We start from the raw sequence: 24,671 nt of genomic DNA on the forward strand, positions 1-24,671 counted from the left end.
TTCAAAGTTATTATTAATCATTTTTGTTCCAGTAGTTCCTAAAGGCCAGCTGCAAACAGGGCCGCATTGTGGTCTGCCTAAGGGACGACCCTGGGCTAGCTCGAAGGAAGTAATCCTTTCCCATCTGTACCACAAAATAGCCACACGTCTTTTGATCAGTTTCACGGCTTTTATTAGTTTGAAACCACCGTGTACATTTCAGCTGTTCCCAAGACATGCCTGAAAACGAGCAAACAAACACAATCCCGACTCTCTACTAGCGGAAAGAAGCAAATAAATTAAAAAGGGACTCTAAGAAGCTCAGGTAGGGAGGCAGCGGGAATGAGATCCCTAGCCCGCCCTGCCCTTAGTGGAAGAAACCAAATAAATAAATAACTTAGGAATCCATAAATATCTCTTATCGTCCAGCTCTCCCCCTGCACCTGTGTGTAGATGAGCCATGCACACCTCCTCCAGGCAGGATCTCGGGCTCAGAGCCTCCAAGGTATTTAGGCTCCTAACTCCCATTGTTTTCAGTGGAAGTTAGGAGCCTAAATGCCTTTGAAGTTCCAGGCCTTAGCAAACAAGCTAGCATCTCAGTAATGCAAAGAAACAGGATGGGGTTGGAAGGAGGGGGTGGTGTGAAGTGAACACCATTGTTGTTTTGATAGCAGTTCCCTTCTCCCACCCCTAGAGGGAGGGCAAAAGTCCCGGCCCCCGTCCTGTGGGATCTGTGGCATGGAGTTTGGGCTTCTCTCAGGCTACGGGTTCAAGGGTGTGGGAGGAAGAAACACTGACTGCTTTAACATCGGCACTACACCCACCCTGCTGACGCACCCTCCCGCCAGCGACATCAGCCCACGCAGGAGCAGGCAGAAGCAGAGAGCTTCTCCACCTCATGCCACTGGTGGCTGTTGTCCAGGAAGGCCACGTCCTCGTAGTGTGTTGGCCGGCAGCAGGGGTCGCCAACGATCTTCTCCTCGCCCAGGGCCGGGATCTCGCTCTTCTGGAGCAGCACGGAGAGCGTCAGGTCGTGGTTGGTGCGGGCCTTGGGGCAGCTCCCACTGCAATACTTGAACAGGATGGTCTCCTCGGAGTCGTAGCCCAGGCCCAGGTCCCTGACGCGCAACAGCAAGCTCCGCAGCCGGCACTCCTGCTCCTCTGGCTGCTCCCACAAGCGTTTCTGACGGCTCTTGGCCGGCTTGGGGGAGGCGTAGGGCAGCAGGTTTCTAGGGTTGTCCGGGACGTGCAGGGAAGGTCCCTTTGGCATGTGCGTCTCTGAAACAGAGAGAGACAGATCACGCCAAACTGGGGAGGGGTGCTGAAGGCACAGCCCAGGCCCGGAATCCCACCCACCACCTCCTTGAGCAGGGAAGAGGGAACCCCTGTATGGCCCAGACTGCCCCTGTGGTGATCCGCCACCACTGGGCAAAGAGGGGAGAATCCTGTCTGCCATTGTGCTTCTGAACCAAGGACAAACTCGGCACCAGGGAGATGGAGACGCTTTGCAGGGAGCTCAGAGGAAAGCAGCAGCAGCAGCAATCCAGAGGCTGCGGCTCCTGGGTGACAGGGCGTAGCTGAATAGCCACTGTGAAGGGACAAGGAGAGTCCCGGGGTGCAGGAGCAAGGGTGACCTCGGATGGCTTTCGGGACGGCTGGCTCTGGGGCTAGAGAGGCTGGCAGAAGCCCCATCAATGGGATCGTTTAAAAGTGAGAAGCGATGCTGAGCTTTTTGCACTGTCAAGTTTTAAGCGACTCAAACCATTGGGGATCCCAGTGATTCTACAGGAGGCTACTCCGATCCTCCACGCAGCGATCCTGCGGTGGACACAGCTGGAGAAGTCAGAGGTTTTGTATTGTTAGGAGGGGAAGACAGGATGTGTTGTACCCACGCTACTAGTCAATATCCCCCCTGTGCTGTATCAGACTAAACTAGAGGGTCCCATACCCTCCCCTGTTGGGTCTGGTCTCATATCCCCCCTCGTTTGTTCACACCAGTGGGTCCTATCGTCCTGTAGCCCTGCTGCATCCAATCTGGGCAATGGCCCATCCCGTTTGGCCTCTTGACTCCAGCCATGACCTGTACTAGATGCGTCAGAGGAAGAAACTAAATCCCCAGTGGCTGGTCATTTAATAATTGGACTGGGGCGGTGGAGGGGGAAGCAGTACCTTCCTGACCCCTCTGTTGTTGCTCACCTCAAGCCCTGAAGCATGAGGATCAATGGACTTTGTACAGCGAATTGAGTGATGCCATTGACAGTGAACTGAGGGATGGGTTTAACCCTCCCCCCCCACACACACACAGATCTACCCAGACATTTATTCCATGCTCAGCCCTTGCAGTATCTGAGTGCCTAGAGCGTGCAGCCGCCTAGATTTATAGCGGTAATTTCCCTCGTCTCTACCAGCTGATACTGCACATCTAGCGTGTGCATGTCTTTCTGCTGCTCTGCTCTCGGTCTGCCGGTCCGATGGCTGGGGTTAGAGAGCAGAATCGCCTGCTCTAATCCAGTAATTTTATGTACATATACCCTCCCCTGCCGTGCCCCTAGCTAGCCTCTTAGCAAGGATTGAGTGGCCCCGAGGACTGAACTGAACTCTTCTCCCTGCCAGCTGGAAAATTCATCCCTCTGCTGTCCACTCTACCTTGGGAGCATAGAGAGTGCACTCCGTCGTTAGGGCACTAGCTCACTAAGATCCAGGTGCAATTCCGGGCTCCACCACAGATTCCCTGTGTGACCTTCGCCTCCCCGTGCCTCAGTTTCCTCATGTGTGCAAGGGGGATCATAGCACTGCCTTGCCTCCCAGGCATTTGTGAGGATAAAGCTTGAGGTCAGTTACCCTTAGCCCAGAAATCGCCGGGGTTGGGGAAATAACCGTACAAAATGGGAACATGCCCCCGCCACCCTGGCACTGCCCTGCCTGGGAACAGCACTGAAAGTGTCTCATACCTAGGAGTGCCCAGAGCAGGTCCCTGATGCTGGTACCCGGCTCTTGCTCTTCCATCAGCATGGGCCTCTTGTCTTCCAGTGGCTGGGAGACAGCGGGTCTGACCAGGAGGATGAACGAGATGCTGCAGAGGAGCTGGGATGAATCCATCCTTCCCCAATTAAGCCGGGTTGGCTTCTGAAAGGAAGGTGGCTCATCTCTAATTTATATCCTCCTTGGGATGGCCTGGGGGGTTGGCAGGGCAGGCGTTAACTCTTCGTAATCCTTGAAACATTCCATGCTGGGCCAAATGCAGGGCGGGTTCAGGGGGGCTGGAAGGAGACTCGTTCCCAGCGGAGTCTCTGGCGTTGGTGTCTTGACCCTGCATTCGATCCGGTCTCTCTTTTGCAGTCGGGGTAGAGTCTTTGACTCTGGACGGTAGGATGCTTGCGGCCGAGCTGGCTAGCCGCGAACTGCACTCCAAGGCGGTACCTTGCGCCCGCTCACGTCACCCCGGCCCCGGGTTGTTTGACTGAAAGCGACGTTAGAGCGGTGGGGTTTGGGGAGCTGGGATGGGGTTAAATCCTCGTTCTCTCCCCCTCTGAAAGAGTTAACTGAAAATCTTGGGGAAAAAAAAAAAAAGCCCAGGATACTTGAATGGAAATTCCTGGACTTGATTACACCCAGATCTGCTGTGCAAATACCTTTGGGGGAGAGCGGGGGGAGATGGAAGGGGGATTGTACATAAATTATAGGGTCGCGGCAGGGGTGGGCTAGGGTAACACGTTGAGCCGGCTGGTAACAGCCTGTTAGTAGAGCATGAGTGCGCCTGGCCGGACGGGCTGCCCAGGCCTGTGTCTGTCTGGCGAGACGGCCGGAAAGGGGGGACTCCTGGCCCTGGTGGATGGGATGGAGCCGGGATTTACTGGGCTTGACTTGGTTCCACGCTGGAGATCAGGCAGGTTTCCCTCTCCTGGCTCTGCGAGGCAGCAATGCTCAGCTGGCTCGAACTTCCCCCTTTCCCACAATGCAGCTCAGGGGGCAGTTGCCGCAGACAACCCTCCAGTTGTAGGCCCAGAGGAGGCAGTGCAGGGCATCAGGTTCACTTCACCCTCCCCCAGCCAGAATTCCTCCCATGAGCACTTTGCCTTCTCCCCCGTCTCTCCCTGATTCGGGGCAGGCCCTGGAAGGCCTCTGACCCAGTCCTGTAGTCACTGCGGTTCCCCCGGAGGGTGCTGGCAGGATCAGGCCCTCAGCTTCCTGGGCTAGATAAAGAGGAGAGGAAGAGATGGGCAGCAGCCCCTGCTATGCACCCAAACCCCTTTGGCCCTAGGAGGTGGGGGTGCCCGATTTAGCTCTCCACATCCAGGCAGCCTGTGGGGCGTTGGGGTAACCGGTAGCCAGAGGTCAGAAGGGGCCTATTTTTCAGGACAGGCCACTATGTGGCCTCTGATCCCAAGCTAGAAGAAGGCTGCCCTGGGCGGCTTGTGGCCAGCCTGCCTAGTGCCGGCTGCTCCCTGGAACCAACGGCTGGCTGCGTGTGGCACAGACTCTGCCCCTGCTAGACCAGGTGGAGGGCAGGTCACCGCCCCAGAGCTGTGCGCTTCGGGAGGAGCCCGTGCCCTGTTCTACTCGGATGCTTCTTCCATAAACTCGGGAGCCAGCCCAGCCTTCGGGAGCAAGGGCTAGAGGGCTTTCCCAGCTGCATCATCCATGCTTCTGTCTCCCCAACTTCCTGCCTCCCACCAGCACAGCCCAGGGATGAACCAGAGAGAAAATCCCCCTTATGTCACCTGCCCCATCCCCTACGCTGCGGCCTGCATGGGGCTCCCCGATACCACAGCCTCTAACCCTTCCTGCCTCAGCCCAATTTCCTTTGCCATCCTCTGCCCCAGGCTTGGCCCTCACACCCCATTACCCCTGGGGGTTCCCACAGCCGTTAGACAGCAGCTTGGATGCCTACTCCAGAGCTTAAATACCTCTGGAGTTAAAGTTTCTGTTCCTATCAAGGGAGATTTCGGTTACCTTTCTAACACTCCGTGAAGCTCCAGAGGCTACAGGATCCCCGGCCTTGGAGGATTTCAAGAACAGGTTGAATGGACACCTGTCAGGGATGGTCTAGGTTTACACAGTCCTGCCTCAGTGCCGGGGGCTGGACTTCTCGAGGTCCCGTCCAGCTCTTTGTTTCTAGGATTCTTGTTTGACCCAAGTAGTCAAACAAGGGAGGTGTCATTAAACCCAAAGGTCTGTCTGGGTCACTCGCCCAGCTCTGGGGTGGAGCGACGCTGCAGGGCAGCGGGCAACTGCAGCAGGCAATTATGGGGCTGTAGTGGAATGAGGAGCTAGGGTTTTGGCCAGACACCAGCCCTGCACGAAGGTTCTGGAGCCTTTAATGAGCATGTGTGCTCAGCTGGTCTCTGCTTCCCCGCACCCCTGAGCCGTGGGCTGGGCCCTAGGTAAATCCTAGAGGTTTCTACCACAAGTTCCCCCTTCCCTAGCAGCTGCAGGCCTCTGTCATCTGTGTGCGCCTTGGGTGGCAGCTTGATGGTCTCCCCTCCAAGTACAGCTCTGGCTGGATGCTGCCTAGCGTGAGATCTACCACAGAGCCCAGCGTGAGCTGGTGGCTCGGGGTAGGTCAGTGCCGTGGGGAATCTCCCATCATGCCACTGCAGGTAGGACTCCCCGGGGATGGCGCTCAGCTGCTTCCACTTGTCCTTGCGTTCCGGGAATGCCGAGGGAAAGGTCAGCAAAGGAGGAAGAAGAATTTGGGGGCGGAGGGGAAGAGCAGCCGTCTGGTTCCCGGCTTAGTCCTGCCGTGTATGGAACATCTCCCTGCGCCGGGCCGAGGCAGGGGGATTGCACGCAGCGTCACAGGCCCCGGGGATAAATCAGGGCCGGCGCTGACAGGAGAGGGCTCGGCGCCGTCTGGGACTGGGGCCGGCCGAGCGCATTCCTTCCACTCCTTCCTCCGCCGGCTGTGCCAATGGCGAGCAGGGCGGTGAAGCCAGGCCCTGCCAGGCTGGAGGGAGATGGCAGGAGTGGAAACACCCCAGAGGGAAGGGAATGGGCTAGACTTCCAAGGGGGTGGTCCAGACACCTGGGTTCTCTTCCTCGCTCTAGGAGGGGGTGAGGGCTAGTTGTTGGAGGAGTGGGAGTCAGGACGCCTGGGTTCTCTTCCCAGCACCAAAGGGAAGTGGGGGTCGAGTGTTTCCTAGTCTGGGACTTCCCTCCTCCTCAGTCTTTCGCAGGGCTCTGGTTTTCAGAGCCCAGCCTTCCCCCCACTGCGTAGGGAAAGATGGCCCGTGCTTGCCCCTCTGTCAAATGGTGATGCTGTCACCCACCAGCAGCTAGGGATGCCATTAACAATAAAGCATTTTGAACCCCTGAAATACTAGACACAGGCTAGTTGAGGCGGGGAAGGAAGCCCTGGTGGGTGAGGCTCTGTTATGTAATGCAGGGATTGTACTTTGACTAGACTTCCCCTCCAGGCTGACTCCAGGGAGACAGAACGTTCCCAGTGGCTGGCCCAAAAGCCTGTGGAACTCACTGCTACTAGATACAGGCACATCCGCAGGCCTCACCTTGTACAGCGCCACAAGCAGAATTCAGCTCTTCCCACCTGGGAGCTAAAGATATTTGACTCCCATTAGTCTGGCCCTCAGGGTACCATGTGGAGGAGGGGCTGTAGTGGGTGCTTGCACCAAGAAGTAAATACTCTGTGGGCAAGGGGAGGGGGACCTTTCCAGAGCAAGGCCAGCCCCAGTCCCCCAGCTGTTCAGTAACACCCCCCAACCCGGGCACTCAGTGGCCAACCTCAAAGGTATTTAGACACCTGATTCTGGGATCTAGGCACCTAAATATCTTTGAGGAGCCAGGTCTCAGCCTTTGAGGCCTGCCTGAGCCAACCCTGCTGCCAGTATGGGGGGGCTGGGAACTAGCTGCAGAGGCAAAGGGGCTGGGGGGGGCTTCTGGCAGCCAGACACACCAGCTGCCTCTGCCCACCGCTGGGCTCTAGGAATGGAGGCGGCTCAGGTGTTATCTCCTGGCCCATCCCAGCGGGTTATTTTTAGCAGGGAGATCTGAGAGGCCCGCCAGCACAGCGCCCCCCCCAGCTGGCCGGGCTAACGAGAGCAGCATGTGGGGAAAGGCAAGAGCAATGCGAGGAATGCCAGGGGCTGCGCCAAGGGCAGCCCGACTCCCTGGGGATAAATCACGGCTGGGTTTTCCTTTACGCGGCAGCGTAGCAGGGCCAGGAACTGGCTGCAGCAGGGAGGGCGTTGGCCACATGAGTATGTTCAATGTCACTCCACGATGCTCAGCTGGAGGGGCGCACAGGGGTCCAGGCTGGGGCAGCCTCCTGGTCAGGAGCATCATTGGACAGAATAGGGAAACTGAGGCACCAAGGGGGAAGGGACTTAGCTGCACAGCACCTCATGGCAGAGCCAGGATTGGGACCCTGACTTCCAGCCCTGCCCCCTAGCTGCTGTAACCACTCAACTTCACGCTCCTCCCAGAGCTGCTGATTGAACCCAGGAGTCCCCCCACGCTAACCACCCAGGACCTGTCATAGACATTATGGTGGAGGGCCCCATTCCATGGTACATTATGGTGGAGGGCCCCATTCCATGGTACATGGGGCAGGAGTCACTGTGCCCCCCATTCTCCCATTGCTGGCTGGGGATCAAGGAGGCAGCTGGCTTCCCCATAGGCCCAACTCCACTGGGGCTGGCTGGTCACTCCCTTCCCGCAGCACCAGCTGGGCAATCGCCTTAACTCTAGGGCTGCCTGCCCTCTGCTTCTCTGCCTTCCTGGCAAGGCACCTGCTGCCCCCACCCCCACAGGGCCCCGGCTTTCAGAGCTGTGCTCCCTGCCACATGGGTTTAGGGTCCCTCCACCCGCAGGCCAGGAACCAGGCAGGGTTCTGTTAACTGCCAGCGCCCCGGGTTCAGCGTGATGGCTGGGCCCAAGCTCATGCTCCTTATCATGGCTCTGCTTTGAGGGTGGCACGGCCTAGCTGACTCCTGCTAGCCCCTGGTGGAACAGACTCTGCTTTCGCCCAGAGCAAGGGGGTGGACTGGAAACGAAACTAGAGGGGCAGTCCAGGCTCCAGCATTGGTTCTGATCCAGCCCCGGGGTGGGTAAGAAAGGAGATCAGGGCAGTGGCTCCAGCCAGCCCCTGGGCAGGGAGAGTGGCTGACTCTAGGGGGCAGAGAATGGGACATGGGGCCTTTCCCAGCTCAGGCGTGACCTGGCTTTGGGGCTAGGGCTGCAGTCCCTTAACAGGCCCTGATTCAAGGGGCTTTTGCCCCTTTGGCAGCCAGAACCCACCACTCCACCTTCATCAACCAGGGCAGGTGCCTCTAAGTGTTAATCAGGGCCTGCCCCTGGCCAGTGATGCGACCTGTGGGGTTACACAGCTGAGCGGCCCATGCCGGAGACTTGGGCTGGGAGAGCTCGCCCAGCAGAGATGGGGTGAAGGAGACAATAAATCACCCAGCGCCCCGCAGGCTCAGCTGGCCTGAACTGTGTGTCCACAGCCTCCCACCTGTGGCAAAGCCTGGAGGTTTTCCTTAGGAGCATTGGAAAAATAATAAATAGCAACCAGGGCAAGGCTGGGGATTTTTCTTTCTTGGGATGATAAATCAAGGCCGGTGGCTCCGAGACTTTTCCATATCGGCTCAGCTCTTAATCCACTGGAAAAACAGCTCAGGCAGGCCACGGCCTGCACTCTGCACCTGGGGGGAGCGGGGGGAGAGAAGGGGGGCTTTAAGAAGATGCCCCCCCTTCATAGGCCCAGTTCTGTCCACGTGGAGGAGCAGCTGGCTCGGGCTGTTTTGCCCAGATGTCACCAGGTCAAGTCCTGCATGGGTCAGGAGTGAGTAGAAGTTGTACTCACTTGTGAAACAAGTTGGCTGGATCTCACGTGGCTTCCCTGGGGGCGGGTGGCCGGGAAGTGCTCCTGCAGTTGGTTCCCCCTTGTGGGCTGAGAGAGCTGGTGTCCTTTGAGAAGCTGGGCATGCTGGCGGCTGGGCTGGGGGTTTCAGAAATCTGGCTGCCTCTGGGTGGGACTCAGCACAGCAGGTCAAGGGTTAGGGTCAGCCCGGGAGGAAGTCAACGCTGGCGGAGGATGCTCCACAGCAGAGCCGGCCCACGCAGCCCCTGGGGGATGCATGCACAGGGCCTGGCCCTCCAGGGCGAGGGCTCAGCCCAGGTTGGATGAAGTCACCCCGGGCCTGGATTCCACGCTCGGCTTCACCATAAAAGGTGGCGATGCTGGGCCAGGCTGGTGCCCATGCGTCCCCCCCAGCTGGGGGACGGCGAGCCGCTGGAATGCTCACCCGAACCACACACCATGGCTGGGGAATTAATCCCGGCATCTCAGGCATCCCGCAAAGCAGCCACTTCCGGGGGCAGTGGGGGAGACGGACACAGGGCCGCACCCTGCCGCTCCTCCCCAGGGCAGGCTGAGCAGCAGAGGCCCTGCCCCTGCCAGACTCCAAGCGCGAGGGAATCATCCCCGCTGTGGGGCAGGCAGCGAGCGTAAACCCCTCTCAGAGCAGGGGCCTGCCCCATGCAGGAGTGTCTGGCAGCACGCGCCCTCAGCGAGCAATAAACCGTCCCTGATGCAGGTCGAAGGAACGAAGAGACACCCGTTTATTGTAACAAGGGGGCAGGACAGCCACTGGTCCTACCTTGGGAGAAACAGAATCAACCCTCTCAAGGGCACCGTGCAGACAGCCTGGGGGCAGGGCCCAGGGAGCGCCCGAGGGAGATCTCTCAGGAAACAAGGCAGGCAGGGGGGTAACAGGGACATTCCCCCAGCCCACCTTGTCCCTACTCACCACGAAGTGGCCACATCTGGGCTGCGGAGGGTATGGGTTGAGTTCCCTTGGGGAACAGGACCCCATGGGCCAGGTCTCCCCACAGCTGCCATGGGGGCCCAGGCCCTTACAGCAGGAAGGTTTTGAACCCAGGAAGGAAGATGAGCTTTGCCCTCTGGGCCTGAGTGGGGGAGGGGATGGGGGTGTGGCCTACCCAGGCCCCACCTCTCACTCCTTCAGGAAGAAGTGCATCTTGTCATTGATCATTTTGCGCTCGGGGTTGAGGCGCTTGAGGATCTGGGCTAGCACGTTCACCGTCTGTTCGCTGCTCAGCCCTGTCTTCTTGGTCTGGAACTTCTTCAGCAGGTCCTTGGTGGTCATGGGCTTGCGGGTCAGATAGCGGCGCACGGCCTCTTCCGTCAGCTGCACGTCTCTGCGGGGGCAGAATGGGGCCTGAGCAGGGGGTGCCAAAGGCTGGGCCATAGCCCGAGAGGCTCTGGGCGCCGACAGGGGCCGGCTCTGTCCCCAAACAAGCCAGTCAGAGCCCATGTGCTGGCTCCTGCCCCAAAGGCTCTTCCATCTGCCGCCCCTGGGACCGCTCCCAGCTGATGGCACCAGCCAACCATGGCAGCAGCCCCACCCACCCCCATGGGATTGGCCAATAGGCCCCGCCCCCGGTCACTCACCCGCTGCTGGGGGTGGACTTGCCCGACTGTGGCTGGGGAGTAGACTTGCCCGAGGTTGTCTGGGGTCCCGAGTCCAATTTCAGCCTCTTGGCCGCTGGGAGGTCACCGGATCCCGATTGCCGCTTCCCTGCACCAAGACGGAGCAGCTCAGTGTCCTGCCCAGTCCCTGTCCCCAATTCCCACAAACAGGCGCCCTGCCCCCCCTGCTGGCGAGGTCAGGAACCAGGCCGCACGGGGTTCTCCCCAGACCTCTGCACGTGGGACCCCTCCTTCCCTGCCTTCAACAGCTGGTGTAAGGGCTGGGTGAGCTGCAGAGGGACGCTGCCCCCTGCTGGCGTTTGTGACTGTTCCAACATCTGGCCTGGAAGCCCCAGGCTGATGCCCCAGCAGCGCCCGATGCGGCCAGCCCGCCCGAGCCCTTACCTTGTTCCAGCTTGCTGGCTGCAGCGTGCAGTGTGGAGGATGTGCTGCCGGGGTCCACGGGGGGCGTCCCTGGGCGGCTGTCCCCCCGGGAGCTGCTGGCCGACCCCTTCCGCTCCTTCTTGGGTGGAGTTTTCCTCTTCTAGGTGTCGGGTGAGAAGAGGAGCCGGCATTGGGCATCGTCCCGAGATGCCTCCTAGTGTACCGCACACCCTGAGCCAAGCCAGGGCACGGGGGACCGTGCAGAGGAACAACCAGGCACCCTCTGCAACCCACTTGGGCACCCCTCCTTCCCCAGCATCCTCCACACTTGACATGTCATCTCCGCGATGGCACAGACGCAAGGGGAGATGACTCCCGGCTCCGGGTGAGAACCGAGGGGAGGGCTAGGGAGTCAGAGTGGAATTGGTTCCACAGGGGTGTGGCCAAGGCAGTGGGGTCACTGTCCCCTTATCCCGGAAAGGGAGGGGAGATCAAGGCTGTAGTGGTGGGTCTTAGCCAAAAGGCAGCCTGTCCAGCAGTGCTAGAGGGGTCAGTGCCCCACTCCACTCCCTGGGAAGGGATTCCCCCGCCAGGTTCCCAGTCTGGGAGCTAACCCCAGTCCGGCCCCCCCTGCCTGAGCCAAACCACCAGCCCTTTGCTGCCACAAGGAGCAAAGCACAGCGCCCCCAGCCTGGAAGGGACCCCTCTGGGGCGAAAGGGGAATTGGGGCCTTGGGCTCTCTGCTGAGGCCTCCAGCTGGGAGGTGGTCAGCAAGATGCGGGTCCCCATCCCCCCAGGAGCCAGGCTAAGAAAACCCCCAGCTCGGCGTACACAAGCCAGAAGGGAAGTTAGTGCTCAGCCGGCCGCTTGGGGAGAAAAGGTTACTCACCCTGTGCAGGAACCTTGTTCTCCGAGATGCATGTCCCTGCGGGTGCCACGTCCCTGCGCTTAGGGTCAGAGATTTTCCATAGCAGCGCCCGTTTGGGCCGCACGGGTGCTGCCCCATCTCGCGCCCTGTGCGGAGGCTATGTAGCGCTGTGCGGCCCAGCTGCCCTCAGCTCCTTCTCTACCGCAGAGCCCCTGGCCGAACTCTGAAGCAGAGGGAGGAGGGCGAGCAGTGCAGCACCCGCAGGGACACCCGTCTCGAAGAACCTCCGTTACCGCACAGGGCGAGTCGTGTCCCTGCGGGTGCTCCACTTTAGGTGACAGGAGAGCAGTGCCCCCCCGCTGGAAGGCCAGGGCTTCGGAGTTGGATTTGTTAGCGACGATCACATGGACAATCCTAGTGAGCATCTGCTGTCGAGACTCGCACAATGGCGTAATGCTCTGGGAATGTGCGTGCCAACGTCCAGGTCGCCGCTTTACCAACGTCCGTGATCGGTACATGGGTCGGGAAAACGAGAGAGGTGGAAATCGATCGTGTGGAGTGCCTTCAGGGGCAAATCGGGTTGACAATACAAAGGTGAATGCAGTCAGAAACCTGTTTTGAAAGTCTTTGTTTAGATATGGCTGATCTCCGATTTTTCCGAAAGGGTTAGTCCTTTCGAGGTCAGAGGCAAGCACCCATCTAGTGTGTGGAACGTTTAGTTCTATGCGGTTTAAGGACAACGATGGTATTTTAGGAAGGAACTTCGGATGAGGTCTCAACGAAACTATCGTTGAAGATTATATTGGGATGGGGTAACGAGAAACATCTGTCAATGAAGACAGTCTATGAACGAGCAGGTAGGTCATCATGGGCTCCAAGGAGTGTCCAGTCAGGCATCGCATGACTAGGTTAAGGTCCCAAGGTACAGCAGGATCTCTTACTTCAAGGTAGAGATTTCAAATTCCTCTGAGAAACCATCTTGTTACAGAGTGGGCGAACATTGAGGGGCCGGCAACCTTGCGGCGGAAGGCCGGGATGGCTGCAAGATGCATTCTGATTGAACTCGAGGACAGCCCTGGCCTTTTTAGTTCCAAGATGCAGTCCAGTACCAGGGACAAGGGAGAGGTTATAGCTGAAACGTGCTTTTTGTCGCACCAGGTCTGGAATCTTTTCCATTCACACGGGTAAGACTGCCTTTGAGAGAGATTTGGTTAAGCTGTGCCTGTGCGGAACGTATACAGTCCGGAGCCACACCTGCGTGGCCTGCCATATGCCCTGGTAGTTGTCTACATGTTCTGGCTGATACCTGCGGACTGGTTTGGTACTGTGGAGATCAAATTGCCAAGGGTGGCAAGTCTGTGTGTTGGTCAGGAGGCTTTGGCCTCCACTGCGGCAGGGTAGAGCCCAATGAACCCCAGATGCGGTAGATGTCAGTGTTGATTTTTGAGTGTTTATTTGAAGGCCTAGTTGTGAGAAAAGGTTCATAGTTCTCTGTGTAGCCAGGACTGCGTCGTCTCAAGGGGGGCCTTTGAGAAGGCAATTAGACGAGTATGGGAATATCATAATAGTCTGTTGGCGGAGGTGCACCACACCGCAAGGAGCTTCCCTGGGGCCAGAGGCCAAAGGGAAGTACTTTGTACTGGCTGGGATCCAAGCCCAGAACAAATCTGAGGAATCTCTGGGAGATGGTGTATGGTAATGTGACAACATGCATCTAGGAGGTTGAGGGCTAAAATCAATCCCACTGGTCCAGTGTTGGGATTATTGTTGCTAATGTGACCATGCTGAATCATCGCTGTTGAACGAATGAACTTGTTGAGCGTTCTCATGTCTAGACTGGGTCTCCACCCGCTGCTCTTTTTTGGCATGAGGGAATAGTTGGAATAAAAGCTTCTCCCGTGGTGTTGGATCAGAACTGGCTCTACAGCCCCCGAGTGGATTATTTCTTCCTGCAGAAGGTGCCAGGGGGTGGGGTACGGGGGTGTGACGAAGTGGGACTGTTCTTAATGGTTCCTCTGAATAGTGTGGGGGTGCCTCAGTTTCCCCTGTGCAGTTCTTAAGTATCTAGGTGGTGGGGTAAGGGTGTATGATCATTGCAGAGCCCTAGAGGGCAGGTGTGTGCAGGGGTCTGGACACAGAGAATGGCCAACACCCTGTTTCCTGGAAACTGATGGCCTGGGCCCTTCCCCCCTGCAAGGTGAGAGCTAAAGGGTTGGAGAACAAAGAAATCCGGTGACCTCCTGGCCCGGGAAAGGGACAAAGCCCAGAGGAGCGGGGGCTGGAGAGAGTTTCAGTTTGGGGCTGGGGGGTGGAACGCAGGGAACCCCAGGGCTGGGGTCTAAGCTCCCTGCTCCCCCAGAAGGACTTGACTGAGGGGTCCTGGTTGTACCCAGAAGCTCTGTTTGAGACTGTGTTCCTGTGGTCCAATAAGCCTTCCGTTTTACTGGCTGGCTGAGTCTCTCAGTGAATCCCAAGAAGAGGGGTGCAGGGCCTGGACTCCCCCACACTCCGTGACACTCTGTTTTACTGGCTGGCTGAGAGTCACGTCTGACTGCGGAGCTGGGGGGCAGGACCCTCTGGCTTCCCCAGGAGCCCCGCCTGGGTGGACTCGCTGTGGGAAGCGCACGGAGGGGCAGAGGATGCTGAATGCTCCGAGGTCAGACCCAGGAAGGTGGAAGCTGTGTGTCCTGCAGACAGGCTGCTCCCAGAAAGGAGACTTCCACAGAGTCCTAAATGGCTTCGTAGGGAGCAGTTCCAGAGCATCGCCCAGGGACTCCGTGACAGGGGGAGAGGGGGAGAGAAATTGCATCAAGTATCCGTTGCTGACCATTTCCAACACCCACTTGTCCAATGTGACACTGGGTAGAACAGGGTCAGGCGGTCACCAAACTGACGGATGTTTTCTGGTGGTCACAGCACATGGATCCAGGAGGCATCTCGGAGCCTCGATCCCATTTTCAAAACACCTGTTGTGAGGTGGGTTGGTGAGATGCACTTGACCATGTCGGGGGCGGTTACATTTGGGAGGTATCGGTCATTTCCGGGTCGTAGTGTTGTTGAGGTGGGGGAACTGCAGAGGTTCGAGATCTCGAGGTATCATGGTATCTATTCTGCCGCCTTCTTGGTACAGGTGTGGAGACATGTAATGCTCTCAGTGTCTCTCTTGCAGCCTGGATGGAGTGGAAATAGTCATCGGTCTTGTCGGCAAATAAGTTGGAGCCTTCAAAGGGAAAATCCTCCACTGTCGCTTGTATGTACTTTGGGAGTCCCAAAAGACGTAGCCACAAAGCTTGCCTCATGACCGCTGCTGTTGCTATGGAGCGAGCAGCTGTGTCTGCTGCATCTAGGGATGCTTGCAATGCCGTCCTTGCCAGCAGCTGTCCCTCCATCACGATTGCCTGGAATTGTTCTCTCTTGTCCTCTGGGATACACTGAATAAATTTGTTCAGTTTTGAATAGTTCGTGTGATTATACCTTGACATGAACGCCTCATAATTGGCAATTCGGAATTGGAGAGCTGCTGAGGAGTATGCTTTATGGCCCAGCAAATCTAGTTTCTTCCAATCTTTGTCATACGGGTTGGTCAGACGTAGTCTCTCCCTTTCGTTCACCTCCAAGACCACCATTGAATTTGGTGTGGGCAGCGAAGATAGGAACTCCATGTCCTTTGAGGGGACAATATAGTTTTTCTCAGCCCTCTTACAGGTAGGAGGGATCGTGGCTGGAGTTTGCCAGACCTCTTTAGCTGGGTCTAAGAGGGCCTTAAGTATAGGCAACCCGATCTTGGTTGATGTGGGCAGTATATCCAGAAACATGCATCGCGACTCTCTTGGTTCTTCTAATGGGATGTGGAGAGAATCTGCGATCCGTCTGAACAGCTCCTGACGCTGTCGGAAATCATCATCAGCCAACAATGGAGGGGGAGGCACGACTGCTTTGGCCGCTGAGGACGACGGTATATTGGGTGCAGACGCAGCTTCCTGCTTGAGCCTTTCCTCCTGCTCCTTGACAGATTCTTCTTCAGGCTCGGGAGGTCTGGATACTGAAGATGACAGGGAGTGCCTCAGTTTCTCCCTCTGGGTATTGGATGGCCTGGAAAACTGTTGCCGGTGAGCAGCCCACGGATCCCAGCAAGGCCATTGTTGGGGCACAGGCATGAAGGGGGGCATCCATGGGTGTCCATACCAGGGTGTTGGGCCACCTCTCGGCTCCTGGTGCCTATGGCGGGCAGAAGAGTCAAGTCGTGCAGCACCCCGGCGCAAAGGGCAGCTACGCAAAGGCACAGAATAAGCATCATTTTCCTCCTCGTCTCCACTGGAGAAGGAGGGGGCAGTCCCGGAGGGTGACGGTGAACGGGCGGGTGCCACGTTTGCCCCCGGCGGTTTGGCGTGTACTGCAGCCGTCCCAGTACGGAGCGGTGGAGACTCTGGCGTCTCGGAGACTAATCCGTCTTCTGGGAATCTAAACTCGTGTGGCACCTTCGGCGCCGGGGGAGGCAGTTGTGTCAGTGTCGACTGTCTTGTCAGCGCCAAGGTTGTTCTATGTTCCGCTGAACACCCAGCAGGCAGCGCCAAAGTGCCCGGTGCCATGGGGCTGGTCGGTTCCGTCTTTGAGGTTTGGGGTTTTTCCTTACCTCTGTCATCTTGTCCAGTCTTGCCCTCTTGGGGTCCTTGGACTTACCGGCGTTGATGATACCGGAGGTCCCAGGAGCGTCATGGGTGCTCAGTATTATACCTGTCGGGGCCAAAGCTACCGATCTCGCTGGGGACCTCTTTCTTTTCCATGGCTCCTTGGTGGGCGGACTTGAGGCTCGCTTTTTAGTGTCTTTTCGCGAGGAATCTGTTGATTTCCTCTTTGTAGCCCGCAGGGAGTACGGAGCAGCTGGTGCCGACGGTGACTGTTGTCCAGGGCGGGTCCCGGGACCAGGGTCTGAGGCTGGCCGCAGCGAGTGCTCCTTCATTTGGGGTTTTGCCTTCAGGTCACGGGCTTTCTGACTGTGAGCCTTAAGGTTAAGGCAATGCGTGCACTTTTGGGGCACGTGTGCCTCTCCCAAACACTGGAGGCAATGGGGGTGCCCGTCCCCAACGGGGATGGCCTCCTGGCAGGAGAGGCACTGTTTGAATCCAGGGGATCCAGGCGTAACCCCCTGATTGGAATCAACCTACGGGGGTAATGACAAGGAAATGGGGGGAAAAGGAAATGGGGGGAAAAGAGGGAAAATGGAAACTGACTAAAATTGAAACTGACTAAAATTGTAACAAATGCTAGGAAAGGAGAACCGAGGCACTTGGAGACTCGCTAGGAGTGCTCAGGCCAAGGGCAGCTGGGCCGCACAGAGCTACAAAGGGCGCAAAGTGGGGGAGCACAAGTGTGGCCCAAACGGCGCTGCTACCAAAACCCTGTGATCCTAGGCACAGGGATGCACACACACACACCTAACGCAGAGCACCCATGGGGACATTGGTTAAAGAAGAGCTAAAGGTTTGGGATCCTCCCAAGACCCCAAGCATCCAGAGCCCCCAAGCAGGCAACCCAGCCAGCCCCGCCCCCAAAGGACGCGGGTCGGGGTTACCGCCATGAAGAGAGCAGAGGACGCTTCGCTGTCGATGTCGCTCTCCTCTGACGTCTCCGACTCATCACTGCTGTCTGGAACACATGGTACGCAGTCAGAGCAAGTCCCTCCCCTCCGAATCACCTGTCAATCTCGAGCCCCTCTGGGGTGCTCGGGGTCAGAGCTCTCTCTCTCTACGACCTCCCATGGCCCCTGGCTCTAGCCACCCCAGGGCTCTTCACTCAGCATACTCAGTCCAGAGGAAGCTTATTTCTAGGCCAGCCAGAGACCTGAACCAGAAGCCTTGGGCTGTGAAGTGGGCGAGGAGTTCCAGCCACAGCACCCCCCGCAGTGAGGGGGAACTCCCCCTGCCCTGGGGTCAGCTGACACAGCATCAACTGAGGGGTGGGATGTGGAGCAGCACAGGGAAGGGTCCTGTCCCCTCTGCAGCTCCCTTTGGAGGAGGCCGGTTGGTAGATACCAGCGCTGTAAGGGTTAACGAGGAGGGGTTTCTATAGCACCTCCCCGAGGATCTCAAAGTGATTTCATAGCTCCTCCCCCAGACACCCCCATGGGGGATCAGCACCAGCCCTACCTGAGGGGAGGGAAAGTGACCAGGGGCTTGAGTGAGCGAGTGGCAGTTAGAGAAAGAACCCAAGAGTCCTAGTTACCGCCCCAGCTCTATCCCCACTGAGACCCAGTGTAGCTCAGTGCCCATTTGATGACCCAGCAGCAGAGACCGCCACCCTTGGGCCCCCCGCGGCACAGCCCCCTCCCTCCCCAAAACATTCACCCTTTTTCTTCTTCTTCTCCTGAGGGGTGGGGGCCTTCTTCTCTTCTTCCTCCTCCTCCTTCTCCTCGGCAGGCTTCTCCTCCTCGCTCTCCTCGCTGCTCTCGCTCGCCTCGTCGATCCCTGGGCAGCCAACCGACAGCCGGCTCAGGGAGCAAGAAGGAGCCGTTTTGCAGCGGTGGAGCCCGGCTTGCGGCCGGCCCACGGGACCATAGCCCACTGCCTATGAGCCACAGTAACCTCCAAGAGAAAGGGCTTCCTGCATTCGATGCCCACAGAGCAGTGAGCTCCCCACTGCCCGACTTACCAAGCCCTCGTGCTGGGCGTTCCCAACCCAGGGCCCCGCAGCCCTCTTCTTACCCCGCAACCCCTCCTGCAAGGGCGCAAGTGCTGAACAGCTCAGCACTGGCTGGGCCTACCAACAACCCCCCCAAGCCAGTTCAGGAGCAAGATGCTGCTGAGGTTATGGGGGTGGGAAGCGGGGGCCAGAGGCCCCATGTCCCACAAGGCACTGGGGCAGCACAGCCGAAACCAGCTATTTCACTTGCCGGTTTTCTATTAAAGCAACCGGATTTTTGGGTGGAAAACGGACGTTTTTTGCGGAACATTGCTGAACACCTGATTCTCCACCAGAAAGCAGCCTCGATGGAGAATTTCCAACCAGTCGCGATGTCACCAAGGGCCCCGCTGAGGTCCAACGGGGGCTGCCCCCGCCAGGTCTCAGCGGTACCAACTGTGGCCCCGTATCTGCCACGTACCTTTGGGACCATCCTCTTCCTTCGTCACCTTGGGCTTCCCCACTGTTGCCTCCTCCTGCGAACTGCTGCAAGACACGGGAAGAATTTGAATGGACACAGCCGGGCACAGAGGGGGTGGGGGAGGGAACCTGCCTCTGCCTAGACTACCTGTGCAGAGTACAGCAGAGATCTATGTTCCCAGGACAGGTGGGGAACAGAACAAGCTGCTTAATGGGCACAGGCAGCGCCAGGTAAGGAGCCGAGTGGAGCTGAGCCAGGCACCCCGTTCCAGTGGGGAGGGGTGGAGCAGACCCTGCCCCTAAGGCCCCACCCTTACCTGGACCCGTCTGACATGTAATCTACTTCCTGCCCCTCAAAGTCTCCGTCGTCACTGTCCTCGAAGGCCTCATCATCCGAGCCCTTCTTCTTCTTCTTCTTCTTTTTGGTCAGCGGGGTTTTCTTCTGGGGCTTGGCTGCCTTCTCCCCTGTAGCATTATGGGAAACAGCCAGCGGCTGACTCAGTGGCAAGGTCATGGCAAGAGCTGGCGTGGAGGTGACAGCCATGGGCCCAGCAAGAGAGGGGGAGTGGGATTAGAGGGACGGGCTGAGAACCAGGACCCCAGGTTCTATATGGGGACTCCTGACAGGCTGCAGGCTCTCAGAGGGGTAGCACCATGCTTCGAAGGCACAGGGGTCAGCCTGGGCCCCAAGCTACATGGATGCTGGCGGGGTTCATGACACAGGCCTAGGCAGTAGCCAGCTCACCTGTTAGCCAGGACACAGGGCTACCTCTCCCATGCAATAAGTGAGAAAGGGGTCGCTGTTCTACGCCTGTGACCCCCAGCAGGGGGTAGCACTGGGCTGAAGGCCCAAGCTAGGGTTGTCTCAGTGACCTCAGGGCAACAGAAAGAGGTGCTGGTGGTCCCACGGCAGCAGGGCTGGCTCAGCCTCCAGGGGCCCCTCACCGTCGGCGTCACTCAGCTCGCTCTCGTCTGAGCTCATCTCCAGGTCGTCCTCCAGGTCGTGGATCTTCAGCTCGCTGCTCTTCTTCTTGGTCTTCTTCTCCTTCTCCTCCTCCTCGTCATCCTGGTCCTTCAGCCGCCGTTGCTGCATGATGGTGAAGTGGTTCAGCACCTTGTTCCGCCTGGGAGGGAGAGGGCAGAGGGTGAGAACACTGGAGGTGGGACCCCCTCCACTGCCTGACCCCACCACAGGGGAGAGGGGCTCTGCCATGACGGAGTGAAACCCAGCCCTATGAGGCTGTTGTTGGGATTGCAAGGGGGCGTGGGGAGAAGGGACTCCCCAAAGCCTATATGATCCACAGAGAAAGGAGCAGGGCTCCCTGGTACCAGGCTGGAAGGGGGGTGCTGGACCCAGAGAGGCCGGTGCTGAGCTCCACGCCTGCCCTGGTGGAAGCAGCCAGGGAGAGGACCAGGGAGGCCTCTAGCAGCAGCTGGGCCCGCACCGGTCACCAGACCAACCTCCTGGCAATGCAGAGTGGACTCCTCACCCTGTGACGCCGTGCAGGCCGCAAGGAGCCCCAGATGCACCCTCAGCCCGTCCTCCAGCTCCAATCTGCCAGAAGCACAGCCCTTCCTGTGTCAGCCAATCCCTGGAACAATCTCGGTTTGGGTCTAGTGGGTAGAGCAGGGGAGCTGGCAGCCAGGACTAGGAGAGGGGGGTCCCGCAGGTTAGAGCAGAGTGCCAGGACTCCTGGTGACAGCAGGGCAGGGGCAGCCCATGCCCTCACTCACCGCTCCCACTCCTCCTCCGCCTCCTCGGCTGTCAGGGTGCGATGCTTGGCCACAGGAGTGAAGTTGTACCAGTTGCTGACCGGGAAGGCCTCAAAGGCGCCGTCAGGGCACTGCGTGAAGATGTAGTAGGAGGCGTTCTCGGTCACGCCACCCTTTTTCACCCCTTTGAACCTGGGCATGAGGGAAAGGGAGAGCTGGATTCAGGGGGGCACCTGGGATCTGGCCGAATGGCCCAGCAGGTGGGGCTGGAAGCCAGGACCCTGGGTTCTATTGCAGGCTCTGGGAAGGGAGCAGAAACTAGTAGTTAAATCAAGGAGGCTAGGGAGGCAAGACTCCTAGTCTTCACTCCTGGCTCAGAGGGAGTGAGTCTAGTGGCCAGAGCAGGGACACAGCGACCTAGGATTCCTGGGTTCTTTCTCTGCCCCGTGACATGGCGTTAGTGCCACTCTAACTCTCCCTCTCCAAAGGGGGCTGCTGGCCAACACAGCTGGGGCATGGAGCGCAAACTGGAGGGGCTTGTGTGTTTGGACCCAGCACTCACAGTTCAGCCCCTGGGACCCCCACTCACTTGCGCCCAGCTTTGCCGTTGACCTTGAGGATCCAGGGCTGGTCCTCGGGCTTGAACTCCCGGAGGACAATGCCGTACTTCTTGCGGCGCGCCTCCTCGCGCAGCTTGCGGTTGAACTCGCTGCCAGCCCCCGACTCTGGCATCTCCTCTTCCTGGTAGATCTTCTTGTTGCTGAGATCTCGCTCCATTTTTGCCTAGGAGAGGGAGCAAAGGAGAACGTCACCTCCCCGGCCCTGGGGAGGGAAAAGCCCCCCTGCTTGGTCACCTTGTGTGTCCAGTCCCCCAGCGCTGCATGGCAGTACCCCCACTCAGCTCCCTGCAGCGCCAAGCTAGCGATGGCCGTGGAGTGACCTGGTCCAGGCCGCCCACAACTCTGCACGCTAAGAGCCAGAGTGAACGCTGGGCTTCAGGGCTGAAACCAAGTCACCTCCTGGGATCCCTCGCCAGGCCCAGAGAACAGCCCTGCACCCGGGGCACCGAGAGAGGACTTGCCGCTGTCTGCCGTATCAGGGATCGATTGGTGCAGGGGGTGGGGCCAGATGGACCCTGATGTGTTCCCCAGCATGGGGGGGGGGGGGAGCAAGACGCTGCCCTGTGGTCCAGTGCATTATGGGGGATGCTGGGCCCAGTATTTCTAGCCTTGCTGGCAGGCCCAGCGCCAGATGCAGTCACAACTGTTGATCCATCCAGAGTCCAACACCCCGCTCGAGGGGCCAGGCCGTCAGCGCAGAGGGAGCTCTGGCACCTGGAAGTGCCTCCAAGCAGCAGGCAGGCTGCCCTTGCTATGTGGGGCTAGGGGGCACAGCTATGGCAGCACCCTACCTGGTGCCAGGTGGTGAAGTTGACCTTGTCGGCAGCGTTGAAGGCCATGATGTTGTACTTCTTGGGTGTGTTTCTGCAGCAAGAGGAGGGCAGAAACCTGAGTGGCCAGCGGCTCCAGCTTGAGGAGAGCTGTCCCCCTGCTGCAAGCCTGGCGCGATGCTGAGCGCTCGTTAGCCACACAGCGAATCACACCCAGGCACCAGAGCTACCCAACCCCTGCTGCCAAAGTGCCTCAGCCCTGCCCAGCCACCCTCCCTGGGGCGTTTGGCCCCCAGGTCCCATTCAGACCCCCATCTCTGTGTTGAACCCACCACAGGGTCCAGTAGGACCCAGCAGTTTATACGATACAACAGGCAGCATGGCTCTATTCCCAGCCCTGCCCTACTCGGTGACCGTGGGCAAACCACATTCCTGCTCCATGGCTCAGTTTCTCTTCCCCACCCTTTTGTCTATTTAAACTGCAAGCTCTTCAGGGCAGACGCCGGGAAGGTCTGGGACAAAGGGCCCTGATCTCAGTTGGGGAGTTACTGTAATACGCCAAATATACGTGGCCCCAGGCCCAGCAATAAGCCTGCTGTTTAGATCAAACAAAACAGAGGCTGGACAGCCAGGGAGACAGGCTGAGACCTACAACTCGGTTCATCCATTGCCAGAGAACAGTGACCTGAGCTTGATTTGACCTAGCTATGCAAGGGACTCCCCAATCTCTGCTGTTTTCCCCAGGGAGGTAAGCTTTCAGCATGGTGCCACATAAGCAGAGAGGGCTGGGAAATCAGAGAGGACTCACTTGGGTACTCGCACCACATACTCTGTAACCGACTGGCTACTCGTGCCCTGGGGAGAGAACAAAGATTGAGGTTTCATTTCAGAGGTGTGCGTTAGCCAAGGGCTAGTTAGGAAGCCGCCCCCACCCCAAGATCATAGCAGGCGACACATGAAATGGCTATAAGAATAGCAGCCAGGCTAGCTGGGGAAAAATTAACAAGGGTTCTCTGTCCTCTTGCTTCAGGGCATTAGCTGGGGTCAGGAAGGGATTTTCACATAAGAGGAGAGCTGGCAGGTGATGAGGGGTTACCAGCTTCTTCTGAGGCACTCAGGACAAGTCACTTGAAGACTGGATACCAAACTAGATGGGCGTATCAGTCTAGGCCTGGGGCGTATTTCCCAAACCTATGATGGCTCCAAGTTTGGGAAACCTGAGAACTTACCAGGGAGGTCATTTTGGCAGAGATAGGGCTGCGCGTCCACCCGGGCTTTTAGGAAAGAATCTAAGAGAGAAACAAAAAGTCAGGGCTTCTTAGCAGAGCAAGCAGTGGTAGGACTACCTTTGTGGGGCTGGGAGGGGGAGCCAGGAGAATCCAAAATCCTAAAAGGGGCAGAGGCAAGGAGAAGCTGACACACATGGGGAAGTGTGGGGATAAGATGGTCAGAAACTCTGCTGGAGAAGCCGTGCTGGAGCAGGGGGCTGGGAGCCAGGACTCCTGGGTCCTGTTCCCAGCACTGGGAGCAGAGTGGGGTCTGCTGGTCAGTGCTGGGAATGATATTGGACAAAGGTATAAATCCAAGATACACTGTTGAACCAGTGTCTTGTGTGACCAGTTCCACAGGTGAGTCGGCCCTCCCCGGCCCGGCCCTCCCCCATGGTGCTTCCTTCCAAGCCCTGCCCCAGACTTCACGCTCCACTCAGAGCCCCTCCCAGTGCCTGCCAACCATCCTCACCAACCCCCTCCCCTCAGTGCCCCTTACCCCCTCCCCCACCCCTAGTGACCCTTACCCCAGCCCCCTCCCCCACTGACCCTTACCCCAGCCCCCTCCCCCACTGACACTTACCCCCTCCCCAGTGACCCTTACCCCAGCTCCCTCCCCCACTGATCCTTATCCCCTCCCTCCTCCCCCACCCCTAGTGACCCTTACCCCCTCCCCAATGACCCTCACCCCAGCCCCCTCCCCCACCCCTACTGACCCGTACCCCCTCCCTCCTCTCCCACCCCCACTGACCCTTACCCCCTCCCTCACTGACCCATACCCCCTCCCTCCTCCCCCACCCCTACTGACCCTCACCCCAGCCCCCTCCCCCACCCCTACTGACCCTTACCCCTTCCCTCACTGACCCATACCCCCTCCCTCCTCCCCCACCCCTACTGACCCTTACCCCCTCCCCAATGACCCTCACCCCAGCCCCCTCCCCCACCCCTACTGACCCGTACCCCCTCCCTCCTCTCCCACCCCCACTGACCCTTACCCCCTCCCTCACTGACCCATACCCCCTCCCTCCTCCCCCACCCCTACTGACCCTCACCCCAGCCCCCTCCCCCACCCCTAGTGACCCTTACCCCCTCCCTCACTGACCCATACCCCCTCCCTCCTCCCCCACCCCTACTGACCCTCACCCCAGCCCCCTCCCCCACCCCTAGTGACCCTTACCCCCTCCCTAGTGACCCTTACTCCAACCCCCTCCCTCCTCTCCCACCCCCACTGACCCTTACCCCCTCCCTCCTCCCCCACCCCTACTGACCCTTACCCCCTCCCTCACTGACCCATACCCCCTCCCTCCTCGCCCTCCCCCACCGACCCTTACCCCCTCCCCAGTGACCCTTACCCCGCCCCCGGCTCCCCCCTCTCCGCCGGCCCCGCTGCTCCGCGCCAAGCGCCCCGCCCACGCCAATGACGGAGCGGCTGCCTGCGCGTGCGCCGCTCGCCGCGCATGACCGGAAGCCGGAGCCCCCTCGCACCGGAAGAGAGGCCAGCCGCGATGGTTGCCGTGG

The 24,671-nt window shown here is 58.8% G+C and overlaps 2 protein-coding genes across 3 annotated transcripts; both read right to left on the bottom strand.

Moving 5' to 3' along the window:
• Positions 1–132: 132 nt before the first annotated feature.
• PSPN (persephin) lies at positions 133–6,767 on the bottom strand. The gene is made up of 2 exons (XM_073319116.2): positions 2,931–6,767; positions 133–1,257 (listed from the first exon to the last, which is right to left on the bottom strand). Exons 1-2 carry the CDS (start codon positions 3,076–3,078, stop codon positions 833–835), a joined length of 573 nt encoding a protein of 190 aa, XP_073175217.1. The 5' UTR covers positions 3,079–6,767; the 3' UTR covers positions 133–832.
• A 2,772-nt stretch (positions 6,768–9,539) lies between these two features.
• Positions 9,540–24,565, bottom strand: GTF2F1 (general transcription factor IIF subunit 1). 2 transcript variants are annotated; one of them, XM_073319114.2, is made up of 14 exons: positions 24,506–24,553; positions 23,115–23,174; positions 22,694–22,740; positions 21,907–21,979; positions 21,085–21,278; positions 20,517–20,687; positions 19,728–19,906; positions 19,100–19,247; positions 18,784–18,848; positions 18,029–18,148; positions 17,257–17,330; positions 10,838–10,976; positions 10,415–10,541; positions 9,540–10,161 (listed from the first exon to the last, which is right to left on the bottom strand). In XM_073319114.2, exons 2-14 carry the CDS (start codon positions 23,124–23,126, stop codon positions 9,957–9,959), a joined length of 1,554 nt encoding a protein of 517 aa, XP_073175215.1. In that variant the 5' UTR covers positions 23,127–23,174; positions 24,506–24,553; the 3' UTR covers positions 9,540–9,956. The 2 variants fall into 2 exon arrangements, with proteins under 2 accessions (XP_073175215.1, XP_073175214.1); XM_073319113.2 differs by lacking the exons at positions 9,540–10,161; positions 10,415–10,541; positions 10,838–10,976 and adding an exon at positions 16,207–16,845 and having other exon boundaries at positions 24,506–24,565.
• Between the last annotated feature and the right edge of the window lie 106 nt (positions 24,566–24,671).

The sequence above is a fragment of the Lepidochelys kempii genome, chromosome 20 (assembly GCF_965140285.1).
Source record: "Lepidochelys kempii isolate rLepKem1 chromosome 20, rLepKem1.hap1, whole genome shotgun sequence".
Classification (NCBI taxonomy): Eukaryota; Metazoa; Chordata; order Testudines; family Cheloniidae; genus Lepidochelys; species Lepidochelys kempii.

What these genes read in the sequence shown, in the direction of transcription:
- GTF2F1 (XM_073319113.2), bottom strand. An exon ending in TATGTGGTGCGAGTACCCAA is followed by an intron (nt 21,980 to 22,693) that starts GTGAGTCCTCTC and finishes CTCTTGCTGCAG; the next exon opens with AAACACACCCAAGAAGTACA. An exon ending in AACGGCAAAGCTGGGCGCAA is followed by an intron (nt 20,688 to 21,084) that starts GTGAGTGGGGGT and finishes CCTCATGCCCAG; the next exon opens with GTTCAAAGGGGTGAAAAAGG.
- PSPN (XM_073319116.2), bottom strand. Translation starts at nt 3,078, where the DNA reads ATGGATTCATCCCAGCTCCTCTGCAGCATCTCGTTCATCCTCCTGGTC. An exon ending in CCTGCTCTGGGCACTCCTAG is followed by an intron (nt 1,258 to 2,930) that starts GTATGAGACACT and finishes TCTCTGTTTCAG; the next exon opens with AGACGCACATGCCAAAGGGA.